General features: G+C 40.2%; 1 protein-coding gene across 1 annotated transcript in view; it reads right to left on the bottom strand.

Moving 5' to 3' along the window:
* Positions 1-16,541, bottom strand: part of CNTNAP2 (contactin associated protein 2) — a 1,162,155-nt gene that overhangs the window by 968,112 nt on the left and 177,502 nt on the right. Inside the window, exon 4 of the mRNA XM_037515219.2 lies at positions 9,976-10,123. Within this exon, the coding sequence (XP_037371116.2) occupies positions 9,976-10,123 (148 nt within the window). The remainder of the gene's footprint in view (positions 1-9,975; positions 10,124-16,541) is intronic.

Here is a 16,541-nt window from a genome sequence, read left to right as displayed (position 1 = left end):
TAGGGCACCATTTTGTGTATAAGAAATATTATGTTTATATTATATATATGAGATATTATATATAAGTATGCTATATGCATATATCTACATTATACACATAATATTATGCATATATTATAAACATATTCTATTCAGAATAGGATTATAAACATTAATATTGTGATAATTCTTTTGAAGTGTAGGTATAAAGGATCTGATACTGGTCAAATAATGATAAACTGTTTAAAATCACTGGTTTCCAATTTTTAAGTGATATATTCAAGTAACTTGGATTGCTTAAAATTTTGAGTCAGCATACAAAATGATTGTTTTATTATATTGTTAGGTTTAATTCATGAGGGTGATAACTGCCATCTTAAATATTTGTTCTTCTCTCCCAAGCTAAGCTAATTTAAATAGGTGATAATTAAGACTAACAACTCAAGAATAAAAGCTAATAAAAGAATCTCTTAGTAGATATTTGCAATGTTTTAAATTTTACTTCTTCCCACACATTTAAAGGGATTGTAAGTGAAATGCTAATGGACTGTATGGCTTTAATTTTGACTTTAATTCTGTTAGCAAACGCCTAACAAATAACGATTAACATATGTGTAAGAGGTAATTAAAATACCTCAGAAGCAGAGATTCTACAAGGAAATGCACCTATGGAGACTGATGAAACTTTCTGTGCTAATATGCAAAGAAAACCTGAGTTTTGTTTATTTGCAAGTTGCCCATAAGTGAAGATGATTAGGAAGACTGAACCTTTAAATTTTCTTATGGGATATGTGAAATGTGCAATACTATTGATATTTTCATGCTGAACATCTCTTTCTTATATATTCAAGTAAAATTATAGGCTAATATTTATAGTCGTTAGGATCTACAAAGTCATATTTCCCATAGACCATTGCTATGATTATAAAACATCCTTGTCAATGGAGAAGAAAGAATTAACCAGTGGAGAAAAGTTCTCAATATCAGAGAGAAGCAATGCATTCAATTTTTATTCAGGATTTTGAGATCCTTAATTAATTCACTTATGCTGGTCACATAACCCTGTGGATTTTGGTTTCCTCATTAGTTAATATCAGACTGGAGCAGGCAGTCTCCTGGGAGCTTTGTAGTTTTAAAGTTCTTGACAAGTATGCACATGGTTCATTGTATTAATAAAAAATACCTTATTTGAAGCATAGTTAATTTTCATTACATTATTTTTAATCTTCAACCAGTTATCATAATGTGTGTATATGTTTTGTTTTAATATGTTTACCTTGCTTGGAAAATTATTTTATAAAAAGAATTTTAGGCTAGTATTTACAAAAAAAAAATGTATCTTTTTTTATTCCACAATAGAAGTACACGCACTGCTCTTCCTAATTCAGAAATGCAGACGTGGGTTTAAAATGCAGACATGGGTTTAATTACCTGCTGGGCTCTCTTTACTATGTGTAACTTAGCATGGAAAACTATTAAATCTATTTTTGTACTGACTTGATTTTACTTTTACCTCAGTCTTTATATAAAGAGAAAATTAAGGGTGTTGTATTTTTCCTCCAATGCAATGTATGTAGAGGTGTACATGTGTCCACACATACACACACTATATGTAAACCACAAAACAGCCTCACAATATTGTGATTTTAAATGATCTTAAGTAGAAATAATACAAGGTCTAGAAACACTTTTAAAGGTAACACAGTTCTTTGCCTTATTTAGCTCTGCTGGAACATCTATTAATATAATCAGTTTAACAATTATTTCAATATTCTGTATCCCTCAGCTGCTCTTAGCATGATGCAATAGAATCATACTCTGTTCAACCAATGAAAACAGATCTACACAACATCAATAGGAATCACTTTTAACTGAGGAAATAAATACTTGGGTCTGCATCTTTTATAGGACATTAGTTCAGTTTTAGTGAACATTCACTGTGTGTGAGCCTGCCAATTAGTGGAACACCAGTGATGAAGAAGGTGACATGGCGGCCTCCTGCCCCAGTAGCTTGCAGTCTGTGATATCGTAGAATGATTTAGTGAATCGTCCTTTGAAATATCCCCATGGTACGATGGGAGTAAAGAAACCAATGATGCGTTTCCTCTCCAGAATTCAGAGCAGTCTTGTGTAGACTGAATCCCAGTGGGATCTTGGAAGATTAAGACAAATTTGTCAGGTGAAGCACAGTGTAGAAGGTGGAGAGAGGAACTCTTGGGTGACTGTTAAAGAAGTAGGTCATGTATTTCGAAAATACGAATTATTTTATTAATGGAGCACGTAAATGATAGGAAATAAGACTGCAGAGGTAGGGTGAGAGGGCTCCAGTTAAAGCCAGCAACTTCACAGGCAGTGGAGCAGCACTGCAGTATGTTAAGCGCAAGTGTGATATGGCTGAACTTGACTTTTAGGTTTAAATTAGCAAAATGATTTGTAAACAGTGAAATCCAATAAATGCAAGGGAGACGGATGAATCTGCCACAAAAATATTGACACCCCAGGCCTCCCCTGGTGGCGCAGCAGTTGAGCACTGGGTTGCAAGGCTGCCAGCAACCTCTGCAGCGCCAGTTCAATCCCCGGCCACCGGCGAGGGTCCCACCAAAAAAAAAAACATATATATTGACACCCCTTGCAACATAATGAATCTGTTACTCTGTGTGTGCATGTGTGTGTGTGTGTGTGTCTGTTGAGCACAAAAAGTCATGAACACAAAATACCAGTGTGCAGGACCCTTTCCTATATGCAAAATTAAATACCTAATTTAAACAGAAAACATGGGATGACTTGCAGAACTGTTTATTTCTCTGCCCAGCTAATCTGATCTAAACTGAAACTGTTACTAACTTTAATGAATATCTGTTGTATTGCATTGTACTTCATATATATGTGTGAGTAAGTCTACAAGTGTTGAATAATGTTCACCCCAAATTCACGTCACCCCGAAGCCCAGCATGTAGCTGTGCTGGGAAGCGCTTCTGGGAGATGATCCTGGTGAGGTTAAGCAAAGGTTGGTGTATTAAGGCAGGTCCTAAATCCAGTGACTGGCGCCCCACCGGAGGCCCATGTGAAGACAGGGATGCAGATGTGCAGAGGGGAAAAAGGCCATGTGCAGAGGAGCAGAGTCCAGAAGGAAGCCACACAAGCTAGGGAGCGCCGAGGACTGCTGGCGACCCGCCAGGAGACAGGCGTGGAATGGTGTCTCCCTGGGAGCCTCCAGAGGTGCATTCAGACCCTGCTCTCCAGAACCAGGGGAGAATAACATCTGTTGCCTGAAGTCACTCAGCTTGTGGTACTTTGTCACAACAGCCCTGGGAAACAAATTCATGCATATGCAAAAGTATCTCCTGGCGAGGCACCCTGGTGAGGCACCCAGAGAGCTAGGGGACAGGTCTGTGCCCCATAAAAGGGTATCATCAGTAGCTCAGCATGGATAGGATGAAGTATTGTCTTGGATTTGGCTTGTCCTTATCTCCTCCTCCACCTTGTCCCATCCCCCGCAACCCACCCATCCCCAGCCTGGAACTCACTTCCACTCTGATCCGATTCAGATGACATATCTAGGCTTTATTAATCGTCCATCTATATTGAAGGCATATATAAAAATTACTTTAGTTGTATGTATCCTGGCTTCCCAAGGTGCTGACCTTAATCTTGTAGTTAAAGACTCATTTAGTATTTGTCATCAAAAACACCCGCTACTTTAATCAATACACTGTGTAGGGCTTGTGTGTAAAATGAACGTTTGAGTGTTGCAGCCATAATGATTGTTTTTGAATTACTGGACTGAGACCTCCCCTTCTGCTCTATACAGTCCCTCCAGTGTAGAGCGAGATTAGCCTCGGAGTCCTAGAAAGGGCTGACTGGGTCACTGGGTATTAAAAACAACAATATCACTTATTTCAACTAACCTTAGAGAAAATCAAAGGTAGAGAGGCACAATAATTTAAAGTGAGTTTAAATTCATTGAAATCTAAGTTCCTATTATATTCCAGACAAGTCAGGAAACACAGAGCAGAAGCCGTAAGGGCTTCAAAGCCCAAGTCCTTCTGGCTTAGCTGGATCTCTCCCTTAGCAGGCCTGGGAGTAACTTCCCCACCTGGAAGAGAGATGGCAGCATGTCCAAGGGAGAGCCAGTGGGGAGAAGGAAGCCACAGCCCACCCTACCCAGGAGGTGGGGATGCACCAGGCCCTCTGGCCACAGCTCACTGAGCTCCTCCCTCTGTAGTTCTTCTGGCAAACTTGAAAGTGAAGGAAGCACAACCCCATTCTCTAATTTGCAGGTTCCAAACAGATCTCAAAGGAACCTCTCAGGGCATCCCAGAAAGGTGAGAGAAGGCATTTCTCTCTCACAGGGGTCATTAAAGCCTTGTCTCTCCTTGGGGGAGCCCGGGGCCCACAGCTGTCCACTCCAGAGGGCGAAACCAGAAGCTGCCTCTGCTCTACATTTCCCCACTCAAAGGCCCATGGCTCTGTTTCTCCTTGGAAAATTGAACAAAGCCCTGGAGATAGCTTCCAGAGGGCCTGACTCAAAGCGCTCACTCCAGTGAATTCTTGGAAAAGAAATAAACATAATTTGCATTCTTCAAAAATAAACAAAAAATAATCTGAGTCGGACATGAGTGAGGAAAATGATCTGGTTCACAATCTAGTTAGAAAAACGACTAGTCATCACCTTTTTGACAGGAAAGACAGTTTCCAGGATGACTAAATTATTCTTTTCTAAAACTAAGGTAGAAAATTTAGAGACTGTCATTTAAAAAAACTAATAGTGCAGGTTGTTTAGACTATAAAACAACATGGAAGATAAATAAGAGGAAATGTGTTTTCCTTCTTCTCATCTGCACCAGTCAATACGGTAGCTGGTAGTCACAATATTTAAAATCAAACTCAAATGAGTTAAAATTAAGTGACATTTACAATTGCATTCCTCAGCCGAGTGAGTACATTTCAAGAGCTTGGCAGCACATGTAGCTGGTGACTAGCTCAGTCTCGAACTTTCACATCTCTGAATAAAGTTCTGTTGGAAAGCATTTCGCTAGTTATTTTTGTCTTTTTTTCCACCCTAAAATGATATTGCTGCTTTTATACGTTTCCTGTTGCTGCTATAACAACTTAACCCAGATGTGGCGGTCTAAGACAACAGTGATTTGTTTCCTCTCCGTTTTGGGATCAGCAGTTCCAAATCAGTTCACTGGGTTGAAGTCCTTGTATCAACCAACCACTCACCTTCCAGGCTCTCAGAGAAAAGCTGGCCCCCCAGCCCCCTTCTGTTGGTGCTGACACTCCCTGATTTCCTACCACATCACTCCCATCTCTGCCTTTCTCCGCGGTCATGCAGCCTTCGCTCTGTGAAATCCTCTGCCCACCTCTGGTAAGCATATGAGTGCTCAGGAGAGCAGCCGGGGGGCAAGCCGGAGAATCTCCCACATCAGGATGGCTAACATTTTCCTTCCCGGTGGTACCAGTTTAGAGGACTAGTCTGGGACTGTCCAGACAGCACCTGTTGCACTTTGGAAAAGGGAAACTTGACATCTAGCCTTTAGCTCTGTCAGCACATAAAGATCACTAACTTAGTTGCATCTGCAAAGACTTTGCCCTATGAAGTAAGATTCTGGGCCTCCCTGGTAGTGCAAGGGGTTAAGCACCGCACTATGAAGCAACCTGCAGCCTCTGCAGCTCGAATTCTATCCCCAACCGGCCAGGGAGCAACCCACATGGCACCGTAGACCTCTCCTGTCTCGCCTGCTGCTCCCCTCAGCAGTGTATTTCAGTAGAACTGCCTGTTCTGCTCCCTACTCTGTCTCTGGTGGATCCTCTCACCCCCCCACATCTCTGGCCTGTACCCCAGCTCTTGTATGCATAAATAAATAAATCTTTAAAAAAATAAAGTAAGATTCCAAGAATCAGGACCTGGTGACTCCTGGGAGGGTGGGGGACATTATCCAATTTAGCACCATCTACCACAATGCTATTTCAAACTTCTCTTTTATTTAATGTTGCCAATTTCTCATTTACTGCACTAACAACTATTGGTATAAATGTTAATACTCTTTCCAAATATGATCTTTCCCCAGAGAGGCTTGGATCCTAGAAAAGTTTAGCTTCCAATTTAGTTAACTTCCAGTATTTTTCCCTTCTATCTTGTGATTGCCAAGGTCCAGGATTAAGGGAAAAGTCCATGGCAGCAGTAACTCAAAACTTCACAAATTTACATGCTAGAATGATAGAAGACACCAGATTTTCAGGCACACTTGAGTCAGACAAATAGCTGCCTTTTGGAAAACACTGTTCAACCTTCCCTGTGAGTTCTAAAGTCACCTCAAGAGCAGTGTTGGTTTTAAAATGGTTATTTTTAAGGAAAGTCATCTCAAAAATAAATGTCTAGCTACCACAATGAGTATATGGGGAAAATATGAATATTTCTAAAACAATCAGAATAATTTTTAATAGACAACCCAGTAGAAATATGGACAAGATTCTTGAACCCACTCAAAACAAATGACACACAGAAGGCCGGTAAGCACAACCTCATTAAACATCAGAAAATGATCATTAAAACTAAAATGACAGAATAGAACAAACACCAACCAGAAGGGCTGAGACTTAAGGACATAGGGAGTTTGAATTTCTTCAGGATGTACAGTAACTCAAGGACATCCTTTCTGAGAGACTAAATCAAAACAACCAACTTAAGAAAAGTCTGTTATTGACAAAAATTGAACCTCCATATACGCTCATTTGGCATATGACGTGCACATACCCCCTTCCTAGCTCTAGGCCATGAGACATGTTTACAGCAATTCTGTGAGAAGGCCAAAGCCTGGAACAACTCAGATGTTCACCCACAGGAAAGGAATCAATAATTGTAGAACATTCATACAATAGAACAAGACTCATGAAAATGAACAAATACCTCTAAGACATAAAATTCTCACAAATTATTTTGAACGAATGAAGACAGGTGGGAAGTTAGAGGTATTTTATCATTCCATGTGTAGGTAATTTTAAAATTTTACGGGGATAAAAATCAGGTGAATGTTCACCTTCAAGAAGTAAATAGTAGCTGGGGGGCGGATGGGATGTCAATATGATTCTTTCATTGCCCTGTTAACTGGTGAATAAAATTCACTTCCTTAAAATTGAGGGGCAGGCCCGCAGCGTGGTGGACATGAGCCCTGGATGGCAGGAGACTCCCTGCCTCCCTCTCGGCTCTGTCACTTAGGAGAGTGCCGCTGGGAAAATTCAACTTTCACCATTTTCATTGTAATAAATACCAATTTAATTGCCCCCATTTGTCTCTCAAACCATGTTTTCCTTAATCACTGTTAGCAAATTTCATGACACCTGAAAATTACTTAATAATTATTAATACAATAAATTATATAGAACAGTTTCCATGAAGAATATTACATACTTTTCATTTATTGAAAGTTGAATATGCTCCTAAAAAAAATCTGTCATTCAACAAAATATCATGTTTATTTTGGCCTTTCTATCATGATGCCGTTAGCTAGAATGTGTGTGAACATGGGGTGCCGTGTACCTGAATACCTGATAAAAAAGGACCAGAACAGATGCAAATTTAAGTTGGGGCTTTTTTTTAGGTCTCTCATGAAGAATTAAAGCTTCCTCCTAAAGGCTAACATTCTGGTGAAAAACTACATCTCTGTTTCTCTATGCTCATTATCTTTGCTATAATAAAGTGACCATCAAATAAAATAAACACCCATAGAAATTTTTAAATGGTCTCCAGGGCACCTTCACAGCAACTCTTTATTCTGCACATAGCAACACTCCCACGAGCTAATAATGCATGGTTTGTTAGTTCTTGTAACTATTTTCACCAGTATCTACAACTAGATTCATACAGCAGTAGAAGCCATATCTATATCTATCTGTAAATAAAATGGTTATTTTAAGGAAAGTCATCTCAAAAATAAATGTCTAGCTATCACAATGAGAATATGGGAAAAAGATGAATATTTCTAAAACAATCAGAATAATTTTAAATAGATAACCCAGTAGAAATATGGACAAGAATATATATATATAGCTATAAATTCCATTTGTAGGTAATTTTAAAATTTTATGGGGATAAAACAGGTGAGTGTTCACCTTCAAGAAGTAAATAGTAGCTGTGGGGATGGATGGGATGTCAATATGATTCTTTTAGAAGGATTAATATATAGCTATATATATTATATATATATAGCTATATATTATAATTTATAATATAAAAAATAGCCATATAATATAGCTATATATAGCTATATAGCTATATATAAAAAATAGCCATATAATATAGCTATATTATATGGCTATTTTTTATATTATATATAAATATATAAAAATAAATATATATTATATAAATGTATATATAATATGTAAATATATATTTATATATATAAATATTTATTAATTATGAACAACCAATAATCTGGTCAACTTTAAAAAGCTCGCCCAATAAGGCATTTGTCATTTTCTGGTTCTAGAGAGGTTTTACTTGTCTGGAGTAGGGGCAGCCTTACTGCACACAGCTGATCTCCTATTTCCCTCCCTGTCCACATCCAGCATCCCCCTTCCTCGGGCCAGTCGGTAAAAACAGAAAGAAAAATGTATTGGCAGGAGGAGAAAACATTTTTCCAGAGAATTCATGTTTTAATGCCAGAGTTGGCAAATCATGCATTTGCAAATGCAATTTACATTAACTAGTGGCCTCCATAAAACCCAAGCAACATTCAAAGCAATTCTGAGTTGGCTGCACCGTCACAAAAATGAAGAAGCAAAGATAAAAGTCCTCCCCAGAAGAACCCATCACTTGGCCTCGAAGAAGTTCTACAGATAAAGTCTTGAAAACATTAAGGTCACAGTCAAGGGTGGAGAAGCACAAGGCTGAAGATGAGAATGAGAGCAAGAAGGGTAAGGCGGGGAGGGGAGCAAGGAGACATGGAGGGAGGGAAAGAGGCAGAGGAGCACACCTGCTCTGTGGGCCAACACGAGCACAAAGACTAGACGGCAGAGTTAGAATCCCCCAGAGCCATTCGGGGGAATCCTGGAGTCTCCCCACCAGCCCCCCCACCCTCTCACCCATACACTGTATAATGTACTTAAATACAAAAAAAATATGGATTTAAACCAAGATTCGGGGAAAAGAAACTTTCTAGGTAACCAAGTAAACTTGGAAAAGGAGCAAATGAAAATTACAGACACAAAACCTAACTGACAGGAAAACTCAGTGTTTGACTTTAACGTAGAGCTGAAGCGAACTGGAAGTTCTTAATGCTGGTCTATCCCGAGCCCCTCACAGAGTTGAGATGAGTGAGAACAGTATACATTTCTATGTTTTAAATATTTCTTTTTTTTTCTTATTTATTTCTTTATTTTTTAATTTCAATTTTATTTTTATATTCCCCATACAATTTAAATATTTCTTTCTTTCTTTCTTTTTTTTTTTTTTAGGAAGCACGATGCCAAGCATTTATTTTTTCTGCTCCAGGCAACTCTTATTCTACTTCACAGTATCGCCTCCAAACTCTCACAGTGCCCCTCCATAGCCACATCTGGCAATGTTCTCAGAAATGTTCTAAGACATTTCTCTCCTGAGGGTTACTGTTTTCGCTCACAACCAAAAAGGACAGTCATAGTAGTTATTGATGGAATAATGATGATGGGCATCATAGTAAGCCCGAAGCATTCCTTAGTGTGTTGAGTGTTTGTACCAGTCTCATGAGGTACAAACAACAGTCCCATTTGATAGATCTGGAAACATCAGCTATTTATCAAGCTTTCCTGTTTGGGTCTATTGAACAAAAATCACTTCCCAAGTGCTTTTCCTAAGGTGTTGGTGCGTGTGCATTTGCACATCTAGGTCAACCCACGTTTATAACAGAGACGACCTGCTGTTGTCTTCACTCGTGAAAACAGCAGCCCTTCACCGTAGAAAGCACCTGGTGCCCCAGCACCGACCCCGAGGTGTCCCCAAGCCCCGGCACTCACAGTAGGCACAGCCATACAGTTCCACGCGCAGCCCGATGCGGCCCTCGGCGCCCCAGTCCAGCGGCACCACCCGCACGAAGCGTGCGGTCACCGGGTGCTGCAGGTCATGCCGGACCACACTGTCGGCGTTGACGTTCCCTGGAAAGGCCTAGAAAAATGAAAAGGGTATTTAGATTGGGGGAATACCTTGGAATGCATCCGTTGTGTGCTACAATCACGAGTTCTTCTCTTAAAGTGGGATTTTCCATTCTCCAAACCATAAAGCTCTTAGTCCCGGTGGCCAGGGAGCTACCCCCACGGTGCAGCAGACCTCTCCTGGCTCCCTGCTGCTCCCCTGAGCAGTGTATTTCAGTAGATCCACCTGTTCTGTTCCCCACTCTGTCTCTGGTGAGTCCTCTCACCATCCACACCTCTGGCCTACACCCCAGCTTTTGCATGCATAAATAAATAAGTTATCAAAAAAGGAAAAAAGCCGGACTAAGTGACCAGCTCACCCACTCTCATGCTGACCTCTGTTTGGGCAACAAATCTTCAGCTGGGAAAACAGTTTTTCTATTTAGACAGCACATTGTATTTGTGATGTTTGTCATTTTGTATTTGAATATTAAATGTAACATCTGGTAGTTTTTATTCTGCCGCAATTGAAATGTGCACTTAACTTCTGGGCCACACATCTCACTTCATTTTTTTGTTTCTTAAATTTTAACAAAATTATTCTTTTCTATTCTCAGTTTCCCAAAATGTGTCCTTACTGTGCTCATTAGCACCAAAAAGCTCTTCTGCGGCTTTAAGAGAATTAAAGTTTAAAGCAATTAAAAGTTTGAATGGCATTGTTGACAAAAAGGGAAACGACTAGTTGCTACAATGCACACACCACTTTAGAGGTAGTGACAAAATTGTCAAAGGCCTTGAAAAGAAGGATTTTATTTTCATACACTTTGACTTAATCACATTCATTTACAGATTTTCAGAGATGCCAAAAAGGAGGAAAAAACAAGGTAAAATGCACAGCTGATTTTTATGGCACCTTTAAGATTTAGAAATCTGCAACAAAAATGGAAAAATTAAGATAAGATTGAATCAGTCCTAAAAAGACCAATGTCCTTTAAAATTAAACCCTCCTTTAGACAACTGTCACATGGCAGTATATTTAATAGACACAGAGACATCAGCCAAATTCATCACGTCAGACAGAAAAATCAATTTACAGAAATTTGTGAACTATATGTCGCTGCTGTGAAATCTGCTTTGGCGGCTGTGATTTGCACATATGCTTAGAACAGGTATTTCTTGGTGTTGTCCATGTTACCAATATAGCACTTATGTAACTTGCAAAGCTTTCTGCTTTGTAAAATTAGGAGCGATATGCAACAGTTAAACCTCTGCTAGAGTTAGTTCTATAAATTGTGCAAACATACAGCAAAGTTTTCAAAAATTATTTTGAATACCAAATATCGATAAAGTTGTAATAACTGAAAGTTTCATGCCACTACACACTACACACTACATATTTCTTGCAGCATGAACAGAAGGTCTTATGGTGTGAGAGACAGCGAGGCAAACGTCTTCTGCAGCCTTACAAATAGTAACTATTTGAGGCTTCCAGGCTGCTTATCTCTCAGCCCCATTCCCTTTTCCTTTTTCTGCTTTTTAATTTTTTAAACAAAACTTGGAAAATGTAAAAAATCTTAGCTCACAAATGTTCACAGGACTGCCAAGGTGGAGAGTTAATCCATGGACATGGTTTGCCAATCCCTGATCTAAGAGAATCTCTCCAGTTAGTAAATCCTTCCCTCAACTCACATCGAATGCAAAAATCTACAATCATCGGGAGACATTTCAGTCACTTGGGTTTAAAATCCAATAAATTGGGAAAGTGTTTTGTCATCCCATGAAGCATATAATTTATCAGCCTGGAAGAAAATACAGAGGAGTCAGGAGGATGTTGTGTGTGATGCATAGAGGAGCAGCCTCCCTCAAATTCCCACTACAGGTTTGAAGTGTAACTTCAAAGTAATCAGTCCATGGACTAAAACGTAACCACAATATAACAAAAAAAACAAAAACAAGCCTTGAATTAAAACAATATTAATCTTAATTCCCCCGCCACCTACCTGTGTAAATTTGGAAAAACTCAAATAGAATCACACAGGGACAAACATACTATCTTTGTCAAAAAAAAAAGAGAAATCGTAATGGTAATTAAGTCTACTGAGAACAAATTAGTCACAAAAAAATGTTAGCTATCACAACCGTGGCCTGCAGCTAAAGGAGCATTCAGAGGGAAAATTATAGACTTATTTATAGCAGAAAAGGAAAAAGGGAAAAGTAATAACCTAAGCATACAAAGTCAGAAGTTAGGGGGAAATAAGACCAGAGTCCAGAGTAATCAAAAAAATGTGTAAGAAAAGAATTAAGAAGGGTGGAAATAATAAAAGAAAGTACAAAGATCACAAGAAAGATGACAGTCTGTAAGATTGCTAAAATTGGAAAGACTCTTGTGACCAACCTCCTAAAAAGACAGGGGGCAAAATAATCAGTATCTGAAATGATGAGAAAACATACTGGAGAGAGAAATCAAAACTAAAGAGAATGTGATGAGCACGCTTTATGCTACAATATTTAAAAATGAAAATAGGGCCTCCCTGGTGGTGCAAGGGGTTAAGCACAGCACTATGAAGCTATCTGCAGCCACTGCAGCACAAGTTCAATCCCTGGCCAGCCAGGGAGTCCTCTCCTGCCTCGCCCACTGCTCCCCTCCGCAGTGGATTTCAGTCAGTCTGCCTGTTCTGCTCCCCACTCTGTCTCTGGTGAATCCTCTCACCCTCCACATCTCTGCCCTGTACCCCAGTTCTTGTATGTATAAATAATCCTTATAAAAAATAAAATAAAATGGTTACTATACTGTAAAAACATAACCTAACAAAAATGGCCTAAGAAGTAATATACATTGTTAAAATGCTGTATAAATATGAAATGTTAAGGGAGTTAATCTGCTTTTTAAAAATGTTTGGGAGATGGTTCCTCAGGGGCTGCTGTTTCTGCACCTTGTCAGCTGAACCGGGTATGGACCATGTCTTTAAGGGCAGGTAGTGTGGAAATAAATGCCTATTTCCTTCGGGAGAAGAGGACAGGTCAGCAGACAGTCCAGTACAACAGAAAATATCTCCTCTCGGGCAAAACGCAGGTGTGTTTGCTTGCTCCTCATTATAAGAGAAGGAGGCCTCCCCCGAGCCCAGGCTTCTTAGTGGGGCCCCACGTCTTGCTGTGACTCCTCCACCGGGGCCACCTGCATCAGCCCCTTTGGTTTATGGGGCAAGGAGAATGGATGTGACATTATGAAGCTCATAAATGAAAACAAATCACAGCAGCTTTCTGAAATGCCAGGTGCTGACGGAAAGGCTGGACACGGCTCCTGGAAATAAAAGATGGTGCAGCCCGACCTGGCAAACAGTCTCGTAGCATCTTAAACATACCTAGTAAGCAATCCCCCATCGCTAAAGAGAAGAGAAAACCTCTTTACACAAAAGTAATTTATCCATAATCACCCCAGTCTCGAAATGTCTAGAATATGCGAGAGCTGATGGACAGGTGAGGTGTGCACACCTGGGCCGCCCAGGGACTCCCGCCACAGCCCCGGCAGGGCCAGGTCCTGCCTGGTCCTAGTCTCCCTGCCCATTAGTTTCTTTGTGTAATTCTTTCTTTAGCACTTTTGAAGAAACAAGTCAAGTGTCCCGATTCAAAAGAAAAACACAAATCCAGAAAAGCATAAAAAGCACTGAAATTGCCCTACCCATGTTTTCACTTACAACAGCACATCTTCCTTCTTGAAGTGAAAGTTTTCTATCCCAGGGATTTGTCTCATTACCCATTTTTTTTCGTTGTTCTTCAATAATTAGTTTCCTATATGTGGCGGCATGAAGGCCATGGAGCAGGATCCCCATGATTCGAGCAGGGGGTGAAGGACAGAGTCCTGGAGCCCTTGGTGGCTTTTCAGGCTTTAATTGGGATTTACCAGGCACATGCCGGGCAGGGGTGCTAGGGGGCTGGGAGACCTGCCAGCCTCCCAGCCCCCAGCAAATCTTCACTCTTTCTGAGTGTAGGGTAAGGAAAAATGTCAGGCTTTTCTGCCCTCCCGCCATCAGGATAGATGATGGATCCTTGAGGTCCTGAATGCATGCCTGATGGCGGCACCTGGAGTAGGGTATGGGCATAGGTAGATGGGATTCACCTGGGCTGAGACTGGGCTTTTAAGGGCGGCGTCACGGGGACGCAGCAGAAGCTGAAGGAGAAGCCAAGAAGCCGAGCAGAAGCCGAAGAGAAGCCGAGAGAGAAGCAGAGAAGGCCAGAGAGCCCAGAGTGAAGACCTGCTGGGGGCTGGGAGGCCTGCCAGCCTCCCGGCCCCCCAGCGTCCCTGCCTTTGGTGTACCTGGTAATCCCAATAAAAGACCTGCAAAAAAAACACTGAGGACTCTGACTCCTCCTTTACCTGGTCTGCTGGATCCTAGAAAACCTGCTCAGTGTCTATTCCTGCCCCTTACACTGGGCTCTCCTGCGTTCTCTCGTGGCCTCTGCCTCTCTTACACTCATTCTCTTCTCGTTTCTTCTGCTGTTCTGTTCTCTGCTGGTGTCCCCACGATGCTGCCCTTCTAAGCCCAGTCTCTCGGCCCTGGTGTGCCCACCTGCGCATGCCCACACCCACTCCAGGGGCCCGCCATCAGGCAGGCATTCAGGACCGCAGGGATCCATCATCCATCCTGATGGCGGGAGGGCAGAAAAGCCTGATGCTTTTTTACCTTACCCTACACTCTACTAACATAGTAAAGTTCAAGGTATTGTTTGGATCTGATTTTCTAGAACCACTTTGGAGCAACTGAGATCTGCAGATAACTTTATCTTTGAGGTTCTGGTCAAGGAAACAGTTAAATTCTTTTCTGTCTCTGACTTCTTCCTCTCAGAGGATCTTGCTCTAGTCTAAATAACTGAGACTGGCTTCTACATCCACGTCTTCCCTCCTAAGCTGGATTTAAGATCTAGGGAAGAATTTCTAACTGTGCGCCAGGCATCTTTATTGCGAGAACTGGGTGATGTTTCAAATAAAAAAGAGTTTTTGCCCTTTCACCCACACAACTTGCTCAATTTTGACTTTTCCCCATGCTGTTTGGCTGACACTGCCATCCTCCAAACCCCAGCCCAGAATCTTCTGTCATATCTAGAACATTCCTCTCCTTTCCTTACATACATAGTCTCTCTAGAAGTGGCTTCTCCCTCCTGTGGTCACTCTACTTTTTCAAACCCTCCTTCTTCCCTGATACTCTCTGAATGTTCTCTAAGCTTCCAGTCTCTTTCTACTTCAATTTATTTTCTACACTACCCAAAGAGGGATCTCTCTAACTTAAAATCAAATTCTATGTGAAACTAATTACTTTACTCCAGGAAGAGACACAGGCTGCTTTTTGTTCATTGGAGCCAACTCAGTAAATGGAAAAGAATAATGTGTACAGTTAGCACCCTTTGTTTTGTTTATAGGATGCTAAATGATTCCCTTAACAGGTTCTTTTCAACAAATTAACAGAATTGACTGAGTGAACAAATATGCTTGTTGTATCGTTGTCATGTATATACAAAAACAGGGCTCTCTTTAGTAAGAACCTGAGACAAGTAGCTGGTTTTACTACTGATTTACAGAAAACCTACACAGCAGTTTCCCACTTTAATTCTTTCTTTTATAATGAAAAACGATCCATTTCTTGTGCTATTAATGCGAGCTTCCAGAACTGCACTCTACTCCCCAATACATATGAACATATACTGAATTGAATAATTTGGAACTTCAAATAGGTGACCGGCCCTGTAACTTCTGAATGCATTTTAAGGGAATGAGGTGGGCAGAAAGTAGGGCACACTGAAGGTAAAGAAACTCTCTGATTTAAACTTATTATAGAAAAACATTACTCAAGCAAGTTTTGTCTCCCTAGGCCTGGCAGATATGATAGATACAGGTTTGCACTAATTTTAAGGATTTACTTTTTTGATAATTGAGACAAAGCTAATAGGCAGTGCATTTTGTTACCCAATTATACACAACCAGAGATTCTAGGGAAATTAAAAGAAAGCTTATTTTGAATCTGCCTTTTTAAATGCATCAGAAAGAAAAAGCAAGCTTTAATAGCTATTAGGTTACTTTGAGAATAAAACAGTGCTACTCAGGCCTATTTTATTCAAGTTGTCTTTAGGAAATAGCCTCTGGAGCTATCCAGAGGGAAAACTATTAGAATGACAGCATCTCCAAAAGAAATAATAGCAAAGTGAAGTTAGACATCTAGAGGAAAGCAGACATTCTCACAATAATTCCAATATTATTTGAAACTATATATCAATGTTCATATTTAACCATTATTTATTAGGAATGTGAAGAAAGTACTTATTTTTAAATTATATAATTTTACTATATAAATATATAAATGCCAATCTAAAATACTATAAATCTCAAGAGATTAAATCAATGGAGCAAGCAAATGTCATTCATGAAGTGGTTTTCAGAGTGATTTAGATTCAGCATAATT

Source organism: Talpa occidentalis, unplaced genomic scaffold, assembly GCF_014898055.3.
Source record: "Talpa occidentalis isolate TD23 unplaced genomic scaffold, MPIMG_talOcc4v2.1, whole genome shotgun sequence".
Taxonomy (NCBI): domain Eukaryota; kingdom Metazoa; phylum Chordata; class Mammalia; order Eulipotyphla; family Talpidae; genus Talpa; species Talpa occidentalis.
The sequence above is the reverse complement of the archived record's forward strand: the minus strand, read 5'-3'. Positions and strand labels throughout refer to the sequence as shown.